The 19,822-nt window shown below is 38.1% G+C and overlaps 1 protein-coding gene across 3 annotated transcripts in view; it reads left to right on the top strand.

Annotated features, from left to right (window-relative positions):
- The window catches only part of UTRN (utrophin), a 561,071-nt gene that overhangs the window by 446,433 nt on the left and 94,816 nt on the right, over window positions 1-19,822 (top strand). For all 3 annotated transcript variants that reach the window (XM_032650818.1, XM_032650820.1, XM_032650819.1), the window contains one exon: window positions 13,469-13,737. In XM_032650818.1, coding sequence (XP_032506709.1) covers window positions 13,469-13,737 — 269 coding nt within the window. The remainder of the gene's footprint in view (window positions 1-13,468; window positions 13,738-19,822) is intronic.

Genomic DNA, 19,822 nt, shown 5'->3' with positions numbered 1-19,822 from the left:
GAATAAATTTCCCATCAGGATCATGATTTTCTTGACCCTTTGTGTGTGTGTGTGTGTGTGTGTGTGTGTGTGTGTGTGTGTGTGTGTGTGTGTACAGAGACACAGCATACTTATCATCTCTTCCAGCGTTGGTTTTTATTTTCTGCTGGCAGTATCACTTTTTCTAGTCAGCCTACCGGGGACCTAAGTCATTGTTGAGTCTCCGCCTCTCTCAGTCTGCAAATCACTCATGATTGTTACTTCTATCTTTGGAGACTTATGCCTCCTGAATTATACATGTATTATATACACACACAGACATACGTATGCACACAGCTACATAGTAGGTTGTTGAATGACTTGTACGCTGAGCACACTCGGGTGTGGGTAGGAGGGACAGGATTACCTGGGACAGGATCACTGGAAGCAGCAGCCCAGAGAGAGGGGCAGAACGGCTGTGTGTCAGGGGAAGTCAGCAGAGCTGGGGGCAGGGGAGGTGGGGGCAGGGGCTGTGCCTGGACAGGGGGTAGGAGTGAGGGGCTTGTACGCGCTGTCTGGTGCAGATTACAAGGCCCTGGAAAGTTGGACAGAGCATTTCGACTTCAATACAGCAAGAAGAAGGCGCTATTTCACTGGGTTTTTTTTCTTTTAAGCTTGGAAGAAAAATAAGAAGTTCACTTGTCTCGCCTTATCCAATTTAAAGTCTACCTTAAATCTGCTTGTCTCATGTCCTTGCTTTTCAGAGAATAGAGGAAACGTTTTTATAGTAAGCTATTTCATAGCAGTAAAAAAGTGTTATATCACTAGAGTTTCACTTTGCTATAAATTTTCTTCCTTAGTGGTTAGTCAGTTTAAGGGGTAAAAACATACGGCTTTTGAGTCCTTATTTTGCTGTGACATCAGGACATTTTTAAGACCTATTTTCACATACTATATTTGTGAGGCAAGAAAAAAAGTCATGTCAGTTTAACTTTATGATTTTTCTTGTTTTGGAGTGTTTTTTCTTTGTTTGTTTTTTTACAATTAGCCATTTTCACGCTTTCTCCTTTCCTGATATTATTTTGTGTAATGTTGGCTGACTTTAGCTGTTGTTAAAAGTAAATAAAAGAAAATTATCCGTAATAGCTTTTATACTTTGTTGTTTACCATGACTTACGAACAACTGCTATCAGTCATAGTGTTTGAACATTAGTTATCTTGTGTGATGCTACTCAAAGTTCTCAATGTTGGAGGGACTAGAGCAGGGAGAAATTGTATAATGATTTTTTGGTTCTATTTAATAAGCATTTATTGAGTATGCTATGTGTAATGTGCCAAAGGACACACCAAGGTGAATCCATCTCTTTGTTTTTAAGTAACTGTTCCAGAAAATACTTCTTGCCATGATTTTTCTCTCTCAAAGCCTTTTCTCCTGGCTCCTTTTTTTTTCTGTCATCAATTATCTTATAGTGTCATATGTGTATATATGCATTTTATGATAGCTTATGGAGTTTTATTTTATTACTACGTAGCACAGGATGAGTTGCTCTCGGGCATCTTTTAATTGATAAATGCTGTTGAAAACAAGCAAACTAATTATTTCAATCAAGTGATCCGTTGCGGACAAAGAATTTTATCAGGTATGCTCTGCTAGATATTTTCTTTTTTCCCCCCAGTTTTATTGAGATATAATTGACATAACATTGTACAAGTTTAAGGTGTACAACATAATAATTTGATATTTGTATATATTGTGAAATGATCACCACAGTAAGTCTAGTTAACATCTGTCACCTCACATAATTACAATTTTTTTCCCTTGTGATGAGAACTTTTAAGATCTACTCTCCTAGCAACTTTCAAGTATGTATATTTTAAACACTTAAAAATCATTACTAATATTAACTGCCCTATTTCAGCCCCTTACCATCTTTTGCTAGGACTTTTCAGTACTTTTTTTTTTTTTGGCCACTCCGTGTGACTTGTGGGGTCTTAGTTCCCTGACTAATGATTGAACTCACGCCCTTGGCAGTGAAAGTGTGGAGTCCTAACCACTGAACCGTCAGGGAATTCCCTCAGTACTTTTGTGTGTGTGTGTGTGTGTGTGTGTGTGTGTGTGTGTGTGTGTGTGTGTATATATCTTTTTAAATTTAATTTAATTTTTTTATACAGCAGGTTATTAGTTATCCATTTTATACATAGTAATGTATACATGTCAATCCCAATCTCCCAATTCATCCCCCCGACTTTCCCCCCTTGGTGTCCATACGTTTGTTCTCTACATCTGTGTCTCTATTTCTACCCTGCAAACCGGTTCATCTGTACCATCTTTTTAGGTTCCACATATATGCGTTAATATACGATATTTGTTTTTCTCTTTCTGACTTACTTCACCCTGTATGACAGTCTCTAGATCCATCCACGTCTCTACAAATGACCCACTTCATTCCTTGTTATGGCTGAGTAATATTCCATTGCATATATGTGCCACATCTTCTTTATCCATTCATCTGTCGATGGCTATTTAGGTTGCTTCGCAGTACTTTCTTAATTGGTATCCCTGCATCAACATAAATAGATGCTACAGTGATACATCTAAAACACGAAACTGGCATCTAAAAACCACTGGTAGTCACTGAAATGGGATCTGAGCTCCTTTACCTGTCGTACAAGGCTGCACAGTGATTTGGCCTCAGTTTTCCAGTATGGCAGCATCTCATGCTTCTCTCTGCTCCAAACTAATGTCCGTCTGACACCCACCAGCTTCTCGTGATGTTCTGCAGGTAATGGTCTTCTTAACTTTATTCTGTTGTCTATTTCTGGTTTTTTTCTGCCCATAGGTCCCTCCTACCTGATCTCCAACTCCTTCCTCCTTTGCCTGCCCAGCCCCTGCTCATTCTGTCCCACTCACTGCAGGCTTTGTTTCTTCCTGGACTGATTCCTCTCCCAGTTCTCCTCCTTGCCTCCCTGGTACCCTGTCATCTCTCTGACTATATTATTAATATCTGTATCTGAAGCTCAGCCCTGCCCTTGCTTACTGACCTTTCTCAGTTACTGAGAATCTGAAAGAATGTGAACAATTATCTGAGCAGCCAAGATAGAGATTATGTAGAAAATATAGTGAAGATCTTATTAGCTCTTAGAAAAACCACCCTCTCCGAGGTATTAACTCTTTACTTTAGATACTGTTGTAAGTAGTTTAACTTGTTTTCCAGTGAATTATGGGTATGTAGCAAGATGGAAATGACAGGACAGGGGAAAAGGATGACAGTGAGAAATGACTTCAAGAAGTCTGACAGCAATGAGGAGAAAGAAAATTATAAAAAGGATACTTGGAGATTCTAAAATAAAACAGAATAGTCTTTGGGGCCTTTTACAATAAAAGAAAAGCTGAAGCTATGAATTGTAGTTTGTTTATTTTGGAAGACAGAATATAATTCAGTTAAGAGAAGGCGTAGGAGTTTATACTATATTTTAGTGAATTCCCTTCCAAAATGGCAACCGTAAAAAAAAAATCAGGTTAAATGAATGAAATGTAGCTGTCTGGACCACTCAGCTACCCAGAATTACTCACTCTGCTTATAAATGGTTATTAAGTCAGTATAATTTTTAATCGGACTAAAATTACCTGAATCATTACAGAAATTTTACAAAGTTCACAACTTTGTCAGTAGTTCCCTTATCTTGAGTGATATGGAACTACTTAATTGGATTTCAGTTGTGTCATGTCAGTGTATAATATTTCCTCTTGGGCTTCCCTGGTGGCGCAACTGTTGAGAGTCTGCCTGCCGATGCAGGGGACACGGGTTCATGCCCCGGTCTGGGAAGATCCCACATGCCGCGGAGCGGCTGGGCCCGTGAGCCATGGCCGCTGAGCCTGCGCGTCCGGAGCCTGTGCTCCGCAACAGGAGAGGCCGCAACTGTGAGAGGCCCGTGTACCGCCAAAAAAAAAAATTTTCCTCTTAGTGAAGTTGAATTGTTTCTCATTTGATTTTAACCACGTGGTTTATATCTGTTAAAAAGTAGAATAGTGGAACAACAAATGTCTCATCATTATTCACGTTGTTCTTTGTATTTGTACTTCTCAAACCACTTTTGTATTCTCCTAACTATCTCAATGAGTTGAGCAGATCATACAGTGTGCCTTTTTTAAAAAAATTTAAATAAAAATACAAAGGCTAAGAAAATATTGTGGTGCCGACCAAGGTTATCAGCTAATGTAGGGTAGATCAAGGGACAGAGCACTAAGCCTCTATGGTGGTGACTCTCCTTAACCCCTGGTTTTTTGGCTGGCTTTCAACTCATCCCTTCATTTTTATCTCCTCTCTCTTTCTCTCTGCTCACTGGCCACTGACCTCCTAGCTCCTTCTTGACTTTCAGTGTCTAGAGCCTCTTAACCCTGCACAAATGTTTCTTGGCTTCTTCCTTGTTCACCCAACCTCCCTGCTGTTCTCAGTCCCAGATTTGAATTCCTTTGAAAACCACACAGCTGCATAGTGAAAGTAGATGTGCAAGACAGCCCACATACCTCTTGAGGTAGTCAGGGAATACATGTGCCTTCTCACATGTTCGTTACCTGCAGCTTAGGTTAAAAGTCAGAATTGCACGGGGGAGTTAGAGCCTTATGTCTACGTCCCCCTCTCTCCTACACACACAGATGCAGGCAGGTGTGTATGCACACACACATTTTATGAGTTGCGGCTATGGTATCGATTACTAAATTAACACTTTAATAAGACATTTCACCTCCAGCAGTGTTTAGAAAATTATACAAATGATTGTATATGTGGGTATAGAAAAGCTATTTTCCTCTGCTCAGGTTTTAATTTTAAGACAAAAAAAGATTGCATTTTTTTTGTTCATAAATTTCCTCTTGAGTCTTCTTTAAAATTTATTCCAGTCAAGGCGTTACTATTACTACAACTATTATTTTACTGCAGGCTGTCTGAACATTATTTCGTTTTTAGCCTGGTGAAGTTACTTAATTTATTTTGTTTCATTTAAATGACAGAGGAAAAATAAAGCAGCTGTTGCTTTAGTGTGTTCATAGTTGTGTGTAGTGTCTATAGTTGCGTATGTGTATTGTTTATTCATACACAGCTTTTTATGGTTGTATACGATTGTACCTGTGATTAATGGCTAATAATAAACATTTCAGATAAAAAAGTATGTATGGATTAGTGTTCTTCCTCTTTGGTCTTTGACAGCTGTGTGTGTATTTAGTAGTAGTTAATATTTTAACTCAGAATATACTGTTTTCTTTTAATTATTAAATGCTTCATAATATTTTAGAAAGCCAGGTAGTAGTTTTCACCTATGTGAAATCTCATATATTTTATGATACAACAGAGAAGTAATAAATGACATTTTTCAGTCTACTATGTCAGTCCATTTTGTGCCAGTATTAGCAAACTTGTGCAAATAAAATTTCATGATCATTAAATGAGTGAAAAGGTGAAATTATCATAGAGTTTAGAAATTACTTTTATATTGATTCTCAGTATAACGTAAGGTTACATAAAAAAGATGGCAATAATTATTTCCTTGCATCTCATAAAAATGAGGCCAAATTACACATAACCTAACCTAAGTAATTAGGTAGTAAAACTCATGGGTGTTTTTCCCCAGGGCATTTTTTGTTTTCCTAATAACTGCTTTATTAATTAGAACCCCATTCATTGTAAATGACAGACAGCCAGCTTCCGTAAGTGTAGGCACATGGGCAAATGTATTGGCGCCCATAACCAAATTACAGTGAGGGCAAGGACACAGCTGGCCACAGGAATCTAAATGGCAGTCAGAGACTTTCTCCATGTCTTCCTTTCTGCCTCTCTCCACAAGTTTTCATTTTCTTTGCTTTCCTATGACCTTATACCTCACAACCACATACCAGGGAGGGAAAACCCTTCTTTAGATCCAGCACATTCCAAAAGAGAGCAACAACTCACTCAGCTTGAGTAACATGGAGCTCTGGGATTGGCAGACCCCCTTTATAAGCATCATGTTAGATGGAGGAGGAATCAATGCCCAGAAAGGAAGGCAGAAGAGAGAAATGTTAGTCAACATAGATGTTCACAACAAATCAACATTTATCAGGGTCCTACAGTGTTCCAGGCACTGTTTCCTTTAATTCTCATAACAACTCTTTGAGGTATGAGTACTGTTACCACCCATTTGACAGATGAAGAAACTGAGACTTTGCGATGTTTGGATGCCTACTGTGACAGAGCTGAAACACCAGCTCAGGCTTGTCACAACCCTTGATGCCCTGAACCATCATAGCATACTATCTTAACTACCCCAATAATCAAAGTACTTCCAGATAATCAGTAAAAATAAGATTTTGCTTTCTATATTCTTCTACTTATAAAAATTTCATGCAATAATTAATATGCTTTTCCCTTCATTCTTACTTTTCCTCTTCTGAAATATTAGGCTGCTTAATAGAATGACATACCAGTTCACTGATTTCCTAGCACCAAGGGAGAAGGTGTTCAGGCAATATTAGACTTTGTCTTTTTAATTTTCATAAAAATACTTGAAGGAATAGTAATTGCTTTCAGGCCTATAGACCAAGGCAATAATTTAATTAGCTTCGTAAGTCCAAATTAGATTAGTAAAGTTATAATGCATGAAAAGACACAGAAAAATATGTTACTTTCATTTCCAGTGTTAACTACAGAGATCCAGTGTGATCCTTCCCATTTTAAGGTTCCATAATGTATGAATGGATGTAATGAATCCAGTCTCCAACTTTCCTAAAATATAATGAGCCGGCTGAGTAAGCGTATTGATTGGATAAAAATTTCAAAAACTTGTTTGCATGCTAATGAATACCATCATAGTGAAATTCAATTTAAATAAATCAACATTCTTGATGAAGAATTATATGATAATAAAAGTTAGTTTGATGGACACAGCATTTTAAATTAATTGTTTACCATCTGTTATGGTCTCTAATCACCATTACAGCCATCCATAAATCACATGTGCCTCGTAAGAAAAGATGACAATAATTTACATGTATGTATTTTATTGAAATCAACATCTGGAGTGTCACTCTGATTTAAACATAAAGCACAGGAGGAGACTAAACGCTTTCAGTGTGATGTGTTCCTCTTTTCCTGTTGTTGCTTTTCCTCTTGAGAGCTGGAGTCTTCACGAGTGAATTGGAGGGTTTGCTGTCTTTTAAAAAGTATAATCCTAGCCAAGGCATAAATTCTCCACTTTAAACTTCTCACTTATTTTGGCAGTACATAAACCTAAGACATGCCTAACTTTTTTCATAAGAATGGCTAAGCTTGAATAGAAAGCCCAGGACTTCTTTTTTTTTTTTTTGGCGGTACGCAGGCCTCTCACTGTTGTGGCCTCTCCCGTTGCGGAGCACAGGCTCCGGACGCGCAGGCTCAGCGGCCATGGCTCACAGGCCCAGTCGCTCCGCGGCATGTGGGATCTTCCCGGACCAGGGCACAAACCCATGTCCCCTGCATCGGCAGGCGGACTCTCAACCACTGCGCCACCAGGGAAGCCCCCAGGACTTCTTTTGTACGTTGATGGATCATTAGCGGCTATGTTCCTCAGGGAAGCAGCCTGGGGAGGGATGGGCAGTGGTGTGGCCAGAAATGTGAGAGTTTTAATTGAAGAGCCCTGTCCTTTGATCTTAAAGGTGAATTTTTTTTTTACCAAAACAAAGATATTGAACATAGATCTATTTATTCATTTGACCAGTACTTATTGAATGCCTACCATGTGCCAGGTAGTATTCTAGATATGGGGAGACAGCAGTGAACAAAACATATCCTTGCCCACCTGGCACTTACATTCCCAACTTCTATTCTCCCCTCTCAGAACCACCAGTGACCTGTCTGCTGCTGTCCAGCACTCAAAACTGACTTGAATAAATTATAAAACTGCCATTAGTGTGAGGAAATTCAGGGAATATTCCATTACAGAAAATGGATTTCATGTGGCTTAGCTAGTTCTGTTCCATGGCCTTTCTGCTGTTCCTCCCTTTTTCCTTGGAGGTTGACCTTCTTAATGGTCTCTTCATGCTTCATCCTTAGCTCAATGCTGGGTTTTTTTACTTTGGCCCACTTTACAGGAAGAGTAAAACATTAAAGTATTCAGACTCTAGCTCAACCTTTACTGACTTCTGGTCAGAAGTGCTGGTTATCTCTCTCCATGGTGTGGTGTATATTCCTGTTCTCTCCATGCGTCCCACCTCCACCCATAACCCCCATTAATACCTTATATTTTGGTATTTGTGGAAGACGCTCCCTAAATCTCTTTACTTTGGAGTTCTTGCTTTTCCCTAAAGGTATCTGTCCACGATCTTTTTTTTTTTCCTTAAGGGTTTGACAAGTTCGTTGGCAGCATGGATGGATCCTTATCGTCTTTATCATATTCCTACTGAAAGATTTAGGCTACACATTATCAGGTTAATCTACTTTGGGTAGCCTGTTACTATTGTCATCTTTATAATTTATTAGATGAAAATAATTAGAAATATTGTAGTAATCAGCTGATGGCGCTTGATGGTGTACTTTTAATCTGGTTCCTAATGGATTGTCACCAGTTATCATACAGTATAGGAAGTGGGCAGGGTCCTCTTCGACACTGATCATTTCAGACAGATGAAGTTGATCTTAACCATGTAATCAGAAAATTTGAGGAGAATATGTTTTGCATTGTCTGAATCAGGAGCATCTTTTGGTCATGAAGAAGAGAGAGAAAAGTGGAGTGGGGATGAAGACCGAGAGTGAGAGTAAGTCACGTCTAGTCTCTAGATCTACAGGAATGCTTTGTTTTTTTCTGTGAATTCTTGTTGGCTAATCAACTTGGTTTGCTTATGTGAAAATCTCTAGAGATATCTAAACCTCCCAGACTTAGTAACAAAATCATTTTAAAAATGAAAGAAATTAACCTCTGTTGAAGCTTTTCTGTGTGCCAGGCATGTATCGGTAGCTTTATAGGTATTAACTGAAGTTCAAGGAGATAAGCAATATATCTATGATTATATAATTAGTGAGTATTGAAATTGGCCTATGAACAAACCTTTCCTTGCACCAAATTGTCCATGGGGTGAAAATGCTACTCTGGAGAATTTTTTCCTATACTTGTTTGTCTTAATATCTCCTCTTCCTCTCTTGGTGAAATACAATAAGATTATAGATACATGTAAAAAATAAGCAAACAGTACAAATAAGATGGAATTACCATACTTGAAATGACTTTGTAAGGTTTATCCTTTTCTTTCACAGTAAAAAAAAAAAATGGTTGTTTTTTTTTTTTCTTTAAATATAAATGCTGTCATGGGTTTGGGAAGGAGGAAGAAAAAATAAGTGGGAAGATTTCCACTTAAAATTATGAAGTTGAATATTCTCAATAAAGATTAAAGCTGGAAATTCCGTTCAGAAAATTGAAAATTTCAATTCAGTAATTATATATATTGAGGACATACTAGTCTCTAGACTGAGTACTGCAAAACCAAGATGAAAAGAACAAACATGCATGACAAAAGGCTTTAGACTCTAAGAAGTCAGTATGGAGATTATGTGTCTATTCTGTAATTGATAAAGGAAATAAGATAAAAATGGAAAATCTTTATTTAAAATAACTGGGCTGATTCAAAATCGATTTGTACATTATTTCATAGGAAGGACATATACTTTAACGTTTTTAAATGTAAAAAAAAATTATAGCACACAAAAGGAGGGTTTTTTTTTTTCCTCTACTGTAAGATTTCTTGGAGACATACAGCGGCTTTGCCTTTCTTATATAATTGAATTTCAGAGGTAAAAGAGGCCCTTAGTGTAAAATGTTTCCCCAGATGAGAAAATAGGGTTCCCACTTGGTAAAGCTGGGATGAGCAGGTCATCTAGCTCACCTAGGAGCCAAGGGCAGGATGGGAGCAGTGCTGATTGCAAGTCTTAGTCTCTGCTTCTGGTCCAGGTTTGTGTTCCACCTGTATTCCAGTGAAGCATGTGAGTCTTTCTCCCCAGGGCAGAAAGGAGAGAGTGGTGTAAATGCTGTGCAATTAATTTGCATATTTGAAGAATAAAAACCACTGGACAAGAAAGAAAACTTCAGGATTGGTCATTCCTTTTTCCTCTCTCTTCTTCCTTCTTCCTAAAGATAATTATCTACTCTTCCTTAAATGTTTTGTAACACAATAAAACAATTGCTATTTTAATTATATAAATATAAAGTAAATATGTTAATATTTATAATACATCATATCACATTATACTATATATACTATGTAATACAAATATAAAAATTAAATACAATTCCATCCTCAGATTTTGTCCAGATAAATGAGAAGGTGTGAAGGGAGAAGAATGGGAGAATGAAGTGTGAAACAAAGTACTCTCTCTCAAAAACATCCCCAGACACACACACACACACACACACACACACACACACACACACACACACAGAGTAAGAAAGTGACCTAGGAAAAGTGCTTCTGGTCTGTGAACTGTCACTAAATTTACTTGGTTTTATCCTGCTGTTTCCTCCGTCTCCTGATTAGCCTCTATTACTGCCTTTTCAAATGCAAATTAGATTACCCTCTTATCACTGAGCTTCATTTGCTCTCCCACGTTCAGTAGTTGGTGCCCTGCTCTGCGTGAGAATGACAGAGCAGCTCACTGGATTGGAAACACTCTGTACAGCTTCAACAGCAGTGACCAGAGGAATCAATTTATAAGCCAGTAGGCTGACAGTGTTTTGTTCTGGCAACATGTTAGTCACCTGGGGAGCTTTTTAAAATTTATCCATGCCGCCCTTCACCCTTGACCAACTAAATCAGAATCTTTTAATACTTCGTCCTTGGGGATCAGCGTTTAAAAACAAACAAGCAAGCAAACAGACAAACTGTCAAGGTGGTTTCTAATATGTCACCAGAATTCAGAACCACTGGTCCAGAAGATTCTCCACTCTTGCATGAGGGTCTTAAAATTTACTGCAAAGTATCCATTCAGAAAATTTGAAGCAAACTTTGTCCTTTGATTTTCAAGTAACACGAGGATTTTTTTTTTAATGTTGGGATATCCCTTTATTATTTTCATCTTTCATGCTGTCTTGCTGTTTTAATTTGTTTTTTCTATTTTCTTACCCCAAACTGTCATAACTTGGGATTTCACATGTTGCTTCTTATTACCTGTTTCACAAACATCCTGGAAAGTTTTTGTTTGGCTTTTTACTTCGCTCTGTTCTTGGTTTAAAGTATGCATTAAACTGAGATTGCTGCTGCAACAGGAAGCACTTTTATTCTGACTCAGTGATTAATTAATATGCTTCCTTTCTGGCAAACAGATGGCGAATTGAACGTAGAACTTTTCTTCTGAGTAGCTGCTTGAGTGGGGATTATATTATAAATAGTACAAAAAGACTGCTGAATCAAAAGATTTTACATTAAGTGAAGACAAAAAGTCACAGCCAGCGTTGGGTATTTTATCACAGGACAAAGAAGCCGTATGTCTCCCTGCCGGGTTATTCAGTGACTGACTTAGAAACAATTTTTACTTTATCCAGAGGAAAATCATCATAATTAAGTTGTCTCTTCTGAAATTGGCACTGTATTTTTTTTTTTTTACAAAAGTCAATAAAACATGAGTGCTCAAAATACATCTTTGAAAAAGCTGAAGTGACTTATTAACAAACACAGGTGTTACCGTTATAAAAATTATCAACTCCCTTTCTCATCAGGTTAAGAATGATTTTTTTCACCTTACACAGAGCATGGTATATGTATATAAAATATGGATCGTATTAATATTACATATTTTTCATTTTATAAAAATACCTTGAAGGCTTAAGGATTTAAATAAAGTTGCCCTTTTGATGATGTACCTTTCCTTACAAAGCTTTTTCTAAGTTTCCTAAACTTGAAATCCTGACATATTATAAGTTTTAGGGCTTTTTTCCAGGATTCCCGACTGCCTCCCATCACCGTTGTACTGGACTATATCTGAGCCTAAACATTCCTTGAAGCTGAGTCTCTAACTCACTTATTTTCCTTATTTATCTTTTACTGGTATGCTCAACCTATCTACTTATCATAACATTGTCTCTTCTTGTAATCAATTCAGCTGACAGGAGACTGGTCATGTTTCTGTGTAGCCTCACCGCCTTTCAGCAGCACACTCAGAGTTCTGTGGTTGCTAAACTCTTCATCATCCATGTAGTTCCCAGGGATTTATTATAGCTGCTTTCTTCTAAATATTGAGGTCTCGAAATTTCTGGAAACTTAGATAAAAATAAATGTTCTGTCCCTTTGACTGTTAAATAATATTTAAATAAAGACAGGCAGACAAATTTATGTTGCGTAGGAAAGTTACAGTTTAGGAGAGGTTGCTTCGGTTCATCTTACCAGAGGTTTGATGAACTTCAGTGCATTTTATGAATGGTTTGGAATATTTTGAGGGGAAGTGGATGTTGCTAATGTGATTGATACTGAAAGATGGGATGTTATCTCAAAGAGGAATATGCACTTCTATCTTAAATTAATGTACAGTGTACCTTGATTGTATGTTTCTGACTTGCCTCTCTGTTGTCCAGGGGACACTTAGGACAACCGTCAAACCAGCTAGAGAGGAAAGGAGGCATCCTGGGGTGTCGAGGGTAGTGAGGCCCAGGAGTGTTTAGCTGGGGATCCATTTAAGCTGTTTTGAGAGGATCTGCTCTGTGACCATCAAGTTCCCCTGCCCTTGACTTGCCAGCTTCTCATCACTATATTTCTGACCCTTGGCTTTCAACGTGACTTTGACTTCGGACCGTTCCCTTTGCTTGTTTTCTAGACTCTTACTCTTTCTTCCTGCCCCTGTGCTGTGGCAGCATCTTGGATGATGCCTGCCCTTTCCTGTCTGAAAAGTCTACCTTATTTCAGACATTCTGGAAGCCGTCTTGCTCTATTAAGTATTTAGGGTGGTCTTTGAAGCCTTGCTGTCTTCTTGTTGAAATATTTGTGGATGTGCTACACTTCTGGGCTACAAAGAATGCCTTGTATTAAAGATTCAGCGATGATGAAGTATCTAAGATATGTTATTTGTCTTCAGTTGTATTTTTTTGTGACACGATAAATTAATCTTACTTTTTCAGAGTTTTTCCTCACGACTTAAAGCTATTTCTCTCCCAATTATCATTCCCATTTCTCTGAGTACAAAGAAAAACTAATGAAAAGCTGTCTTTGGATTTTATGTAATTAATTTATGTTAAAGAAAAATTGTTTTATTTCTTGAGTTACCTTGTTACGTTTCAAGGTTTGCAAATACATTAAAATTCAGAAATTTGGCCCACCAAAACCACTGGGCCACTTTTACTCTGAATAGCTCTTTTCTTCTTTGGAGAAGTAGTTAGGGATTAGTGGAGGAAGTATGGAAACAGTGTTTCTTACCCTGGCTAGTGTACGCTGGTAGCAGCCCTTCCAAAGGTGATTCACACTTGGCTCTAAGAATGTAGAGTTGATCAAGCATCCAAATATTCTTTCTTTTTTTTAAAATCACAGAACTGACTCCTGAGGAGAGAGCCCAAAAGATTGCCAAAGCCATGCGTAAGCAGTCTTCTGAAGTCAAAGAGAAGTGGGAAAGTCTAAACGCTGTTACTAGCAATTGGCAAAAGCAAGTGGACAAGGCGTTGGAGAAGCTCAGAGACCTGCAGGGAGCGATGGATGACCTGGATGCTGACCTGAAGGAGGCGGAGGCCGTGCGGAATGGCTGGAAGCCTGTGGGAGACTTGCTCATCGACTCACTGCAAGACCACATTGAGAAAACCATGGTCAGCATCCCTGCCTCAGATAAAGGATTTAAGAAATACTTTATTGTTAAATATAACACAAATAAGGAGAGCCGCATATATAAACTGTTATGAGGGATTGTTATAATGTCAACACTGTTGGCATTAGAATATAGAACTTTTCCAGACATAATAGATGTTTTCCATATGCCCCTCACCATCAGAACCCCCCTCCCTGCCAAAATAACGACTAAGGTGACTTTTACAATAATTTACTTTTACTTTTCTTTATATGTTTTCACCCAGCTGTGCATCCCTAAACAATATAGGTTAGTTTTACCTGTTTTTGTTGAGTATTTTTTGTTTTTTTAATAATACAGCAGAGGACCTTTAATTATATTACTGAGGTTGGGTCTTTTTTTTTGGCTGCGTTGGTTTTTTTGTTGCTGCTCGCGGGCTTTCTCTAGTTGTGGCAAGGGGGGGGCTACTCTTCCTTGCGGTGCACATACTTCTCGTTGCAATGGCTTCTCTTGTTGTGGAGCACGGGCTCTGGGAGCGTGGGCTTCAGTAGGTGTGGCGCATGGGCTCAGTAATTGTGGCTCGTGGGCTCTAGAATGCAGGCCCAGTAGTTGTTGCACAGGGGCTTTAGTTGCTCCACGGCATGTGGGATCTTCTGGACCAGGGCTTGAACCCGTGTCCCCTGCATTGGCAGGCAGATTCTTCACTTTTCTTTTCTTTTCTTTTCTTTTTTTTTTTTTTTTTTTTGCAGTACGCGGGCCTCTCACTGTTGTGGCCTCTCCCGTTGCGGAGCGCAGGCTCAGCGGCCATGGCTCACGGGCCCAGCCGCTCCACGGCATGTGGGATCTTCCCAGACCAGGTCATGAACCTGTGTCCCCTGCATCGGCAGGCGGACTCTCAACCACTGCGCCACCAGGGAAGCCCTGGCAGGCAGATTCTTAATCACTGCGCCGCCAGGGAAGTCCCTGTAAGAATATTTTAAAGTCCCTTTTAATCTCCAGATTTCCCATTTATCTTTTGTTTGTTTTCTTTGCAATGTATTTGTTGAAGAAACTGAATTGTTTCTTTGACAGTGTTTCTCACAGTCTGGATCTTACAGAATGGCATCCACATGGTGTAGTCTAGCAGGCTCCTTTTTAAATCGGTGGTTGGATTTAGAAGTTTAATCAAAAGTATACTGTTTTCCTGGGAATTCTTATCTACTAATTATATCTTATTGTCTGAGTATGTAATGAAGAATTCGTTTAGCTATAAATTCTGTTTGTAATCAGATACTGCCCAAAGTTAAGGATGTTAGACCTCTGGTCCAGATTCCCTTTGGCTCCCATATTGTAGAACATATCCAGAAAAGCAGTTAATGGAATTTAGGCAATAAAAGACACGAATAACAGATTTAGAGTGTATTAGGTTTTTAGTAGCATAGTAAACTATATACTAGGTAGTCATGAATCAAATCAAAGGATAAACGGATGAAAAATAAGACTGACAATATCAATATCATGAATGGAATTTTTATTGCAAAAGACATACATCTTTTGTGCACAGATATTGGATAATACTATCCCTTTGTTTCGCATGTGGCTGAATAGGAAAGAGAAGAAAGGTCTAGGAAATTAACTGAATCCTACTCAGGCAAATTACATGAGTAAATAAATATATGTGTAGACATAGGAATAATAATAATAGATAGCCTTTACTGATGCTTGCTATGTGCCGAGAACAAGATAAGTATTATTATTATGTCCATTTTACAAACGATGACATTGCAGATACTGCTCAAGCCCACACAGCTAGGAAGTGGTGGAGTTTTCCTGATTTCTTTCTTGCTCTTCTCTTTCATTGTAGAGACCTCACTCATAATAATGTAATTAAGCTTAACTTTGATCAACTACTTGAATTTGAATCTTTAAAAACTACGTATTAAATTTTCAACCCCAAATTTTTATGACTGAAAGAGTATTGGAGTGCCATCTTTCACTGTAAATATACATGTTTCCAATGACCCTGTGAATTAAGTAGCCTTCTTCCTTGACTGTAGGATCCAAAACACTTTTCCATAATTGAATCTGAGTTAAAATAACAAACTAAAAATAAAACCTTTTAGGATAGGTTCTTTGGAAGTTGCACACTTCTTGTATTTTAAAAGATGATTTGTAAACACTGAAAATCTTTAAGCCAATGGTTTACAAAAAGTATGTTCTATTGGTTTGCAAAACCTCTTGGTTGGAGCAAGAATTTACCCATTTGAATTTGAAAGCATCAGTTTTTAATACAGGATGACTAGTGTTGAGGGAAAAATGAAGTTATATCTGGACTAAAAATTTGAGAGTTGTTAATCCCATTTGATTGAAGAAATTACCCACCTCTGCATCCAAATCCTTCTGTTTAAATTTCTGCTTATGTGGGAAAGCTAGGAAAAATACAGCCAATATTTAAGACAAAGTAATAAACTGTGGATTAAGATATTTTAACATCTTATTAGGAAAAAAGAAAATAAAACCCAAGTCTCTTTAAACCAAGTAAAATTGATGCAAAGTCCGGGGTGTTTTGCATGTGCTCTAAAGTATACCCCAATCCCAGTGAAGCTATAGGCAGGTAAAAATAAGTTCTGATTATTGCCAAATATTATTAAATATGCCAAAGCAACTGGAAAACAAAAGCTTTTAGGGTAATCGAATAATTTTAACTTCCTAAAATTATCCTTAATCATTCTTATTTGCAGAATACACACCTCTGACAAGAGAAGGGCTGGGATTCACATCTGCCAATGGGTTGCCAGTCAGCACCTTTAACACTAACAGATGCTTCTGTTTTTATAGCAAAGAAAACCACATAGATTTTTATTCTCTTATAGGAAAGTACAGCCAAAACATGATAAATTGGTTCTTTATACCAGAACATACAACAGATCTGAAACCATTTTAAAATTTGCTTTATTTTAGAAAGCCCCTTAATTTGGAGCTCTTAAAAACCAAAAGATAAACTTTCTTAATAGAAAGATTCCTTGTTACCATAAAACACTGGACCACAAAAACAAAATTAAACCTAAAATGCATTGTTTGTCTAGGACTTTCATTTTATTATTTATTTATTTATTTTATTTTTGCCTGCATTGGGTCTTCGTTGCTGCGCACGGGCTTTTCTCTGGTTGCAACGAGCAAGAGCTGCTCTTCGTTGCCGTGCGTGGGCTTCTCATGGTGGTGGCTTCTCTTGTTGCGGAGCACGGGCTCTGGGCGTGCGGGCTTCAGTAGTTGTGGCTCTTGGGCTCTAGAGCACAGGCTCAGTAGTTGTGGCGCACAGGCTTAGTTGCTCCGCGGCATGTGGGATCTTCCCGGACCAGGGCTCTATCCAGTGTCCCCTGCATTGGCAGGCAGATTCTTAACTACTGAACCACCAGGGAGGCCCTGTCTAAGGACTTTTAATGGTTTTACCTGTGGCTTGTAAGAGAAAAAGCATTACTTTTATAAAGGGAAAAAACAGTTTCTTCTATAAGATTTTTAAAAATCTGTCTTGAAGTTACAATTTTTAAAAAACTGCCACCATATTCTGAAATAAAACTGGTTATTATTTAAAATTATATGAATCTGAGAATATTTTGTAGCATTTCATTTTTTATATTTATTTATTTTTGCGGTACGCGGGCCTCTCACTGTTGTGGCCTCTCCTGTTGCGGAGTACAGGCTCCGGACGCGCAGGCTCAGCGGCCATGGCTCACGGGCCTAGCCGCTCCGCGGCATGTGGGATCTTCCCAGACCGGGGCACGAACCCTTGTCCCCTGCATCGGCAGGCGGACTCTCAACCACTGAGCCACCAGGGAAGCCCCTAGCATTTCATTTTTAATCGTTAATACCTTCAAAATACAAAGATATTGATTTTATAAGCTGATTATTAGTGTATGATGTAAAGTCATAACTGAAGAAACCTTGAAAGATTTGAGTTCTGTAATTGTTCTCAAACTGAACCTGAGGGCATTCAGGTCTTTTCAAAGTCCAGACTGAAAAATTCTCTTTTCCCATCCCTCTCTCTGTCCCATGCTTCTATATTAATTATGAATTCTTTAGACCTATAATGTCTCTGTTATCATATATCTGCTTTTCTCATTGAACTGTATTTGTGAATCCGTTTATTTGTACACATTCTGTCATCCATGAAAGACCAGCATCTGCAGTCATGGAGAAAAACTATCACAGCTCTGAATTCCTTCCATGCTGCAGCAATTTTCATGTCTTCATGGGCTTCCCTTCTTCTACCTGATTCTTAACGTTTTTTTCTTTATGCTATATTACAGAGTCATTTACCTAACCCCGCAACCTCAGGCATCATCTATTTACAGCTGAATCCCAAATGTCCATCTCCAGGCCTGACTTTGAATTGCTGCTGTCTTCAGGGTGCTAGTGATATTTCTTTCTGTACATTGACTTCCATGCTTACTGTTTTGGGTGTCATTTACACAGTTACCCCCAAAGTCCATATCTTTCACTCTGTCCCTGGGCTCCAGATCTGTTCTTCTGACTCTCCAGCTTGACCTTCCTTGTGGTTTTTGGACATATTCAAGAATTTTGAAATGCTGAAACATATTCTCAGATTTACCTAAAATTAATTTTCTTTTTAAAAATAAGGTCATATTCTTAATATTATTTTGATGTTTACCAACCATAATGATTATTTCTAGCCTTTACATGTTATAAAAGGGGGAACTGGGAAGTGGTTAGAGAGGTTTTCTTTTTATAAGCATAAGGAGGAAGTCAAATTAATATTGTAGTGTTTTAATAAAACTTTATAGCCTTCAAAGCACTTTGATACCTATTATTCATTAGCTAAACTTGGAGTGATGAAAGAGGAGAAGAAAGGGAGCTCATAGACATAGGCCTAGTCTCTTAAGGGGTGGAGATTATAGAAATGATGAAATTTGAGAGCTGATGCTAATAGTATGTTGATGACACCTAATACCTGTAAGTATGGTACATGATTAATTTTTGACACACCATAGAGTTAAAACTATGCTGTTCTCTTTTAATATCCCAGTTCTATTCCCAATTCCATATTGGCTTAATCTTGCCTCAAGTACCATTCTTTGAGCCTTCATCATTAGAAATGAACTCTGCCCCTCTTGTATTGCAAACTTTGTGCTTAGTACTGGAGACTGTCCATTCTCAAGAAGCTTCCATTCTTTGGGGGGGGAGGGCATTAAAATATGAATGCTTACAATACCAAGAACTAAGAGCTCTGATAAGAAATGATGTTTAAAATCTATAACAAGTGGTTCATATGGCACCAAACAATCAAGAATGTCTCCCACCATAAAACCTGATTTGTGTGTCCAGAGATGTGCAGCCTGGAAATCCTGGCTAGGTTGGAGATGGCAGATAGAATGCTGGGGAGCACATGGGCGGGGCCTGCAGCTAGGGCTGGGGAGGGAAAGACCTCTGGGAAATCTTCCCAATGGGTCGGGCACTCCAGTGAGTTTTTTAAGGGATGGGTTGGATCTAAGCAAAGACTTTGTGGGGAAAAGGATACATGAAAATAGAGGGGGTTGGAATTGTGTGGAGAAAGGAGAAAACTTAGTGTTTTCATTATTTTGTTGTTCATCCTCACAGGTCATATCACTGTCATTGACCTGAAATATTTTTTGTTTTTTTTCCCCCTCTTCACATATACCCCTTCAATCCCCACTTATAACAGCTCTCTTACTGTGCTCAGAACCGTAATTTGTCAGGTCTAAGCATCATTTACCTCTTTTCTGATAGACCCTGCTCTTCCTGGACTACCTTTAACTGTAAAGAGAGGTCATAAATGACTTTGAAAGAGATATATAAATATATAAATCTACGAGTATATAATGTGCATAGATTTTGTGGTTAGGAAAGGTTTGTTTTACTGGCCACTTTCTAACTTAATTTTAAATGGAAAGAGTTCAAATCAAGTTGTTGCATCAGGTGAAAAAATATTAAGGTATCCATATTAAAAAAGGAAAATAGAAAATTAAAGGTAAAATCAAGACTAGAAATTAGTAAAATGGATAAAAGTGGCATACATTTTCTAGATTAAATTGCATATCATGAAAAATTTGAAGGAAATACATAATCATTTAAATGAATTGGCATTATAA

This window comes from Phocoena sinus, chromosome 12 (assembly GCF_008692025.1).
Source record: "Phocoena sinus isolate mPhoSin1 chromosome 12, mPhoSin1.pri, whole genome shotgun sequence".
Taxonomy (NCBI): Eukaryota; Metazoa; Chordata; class Mammalia; order Artiodactyla; family Phocoenidae; genus Phocoena; species Phocoena sinus.
Note: the sequence above shows the minus strand (reverse complement) of the source record. Positions and strands in the feature narration are given on the sequence as shown.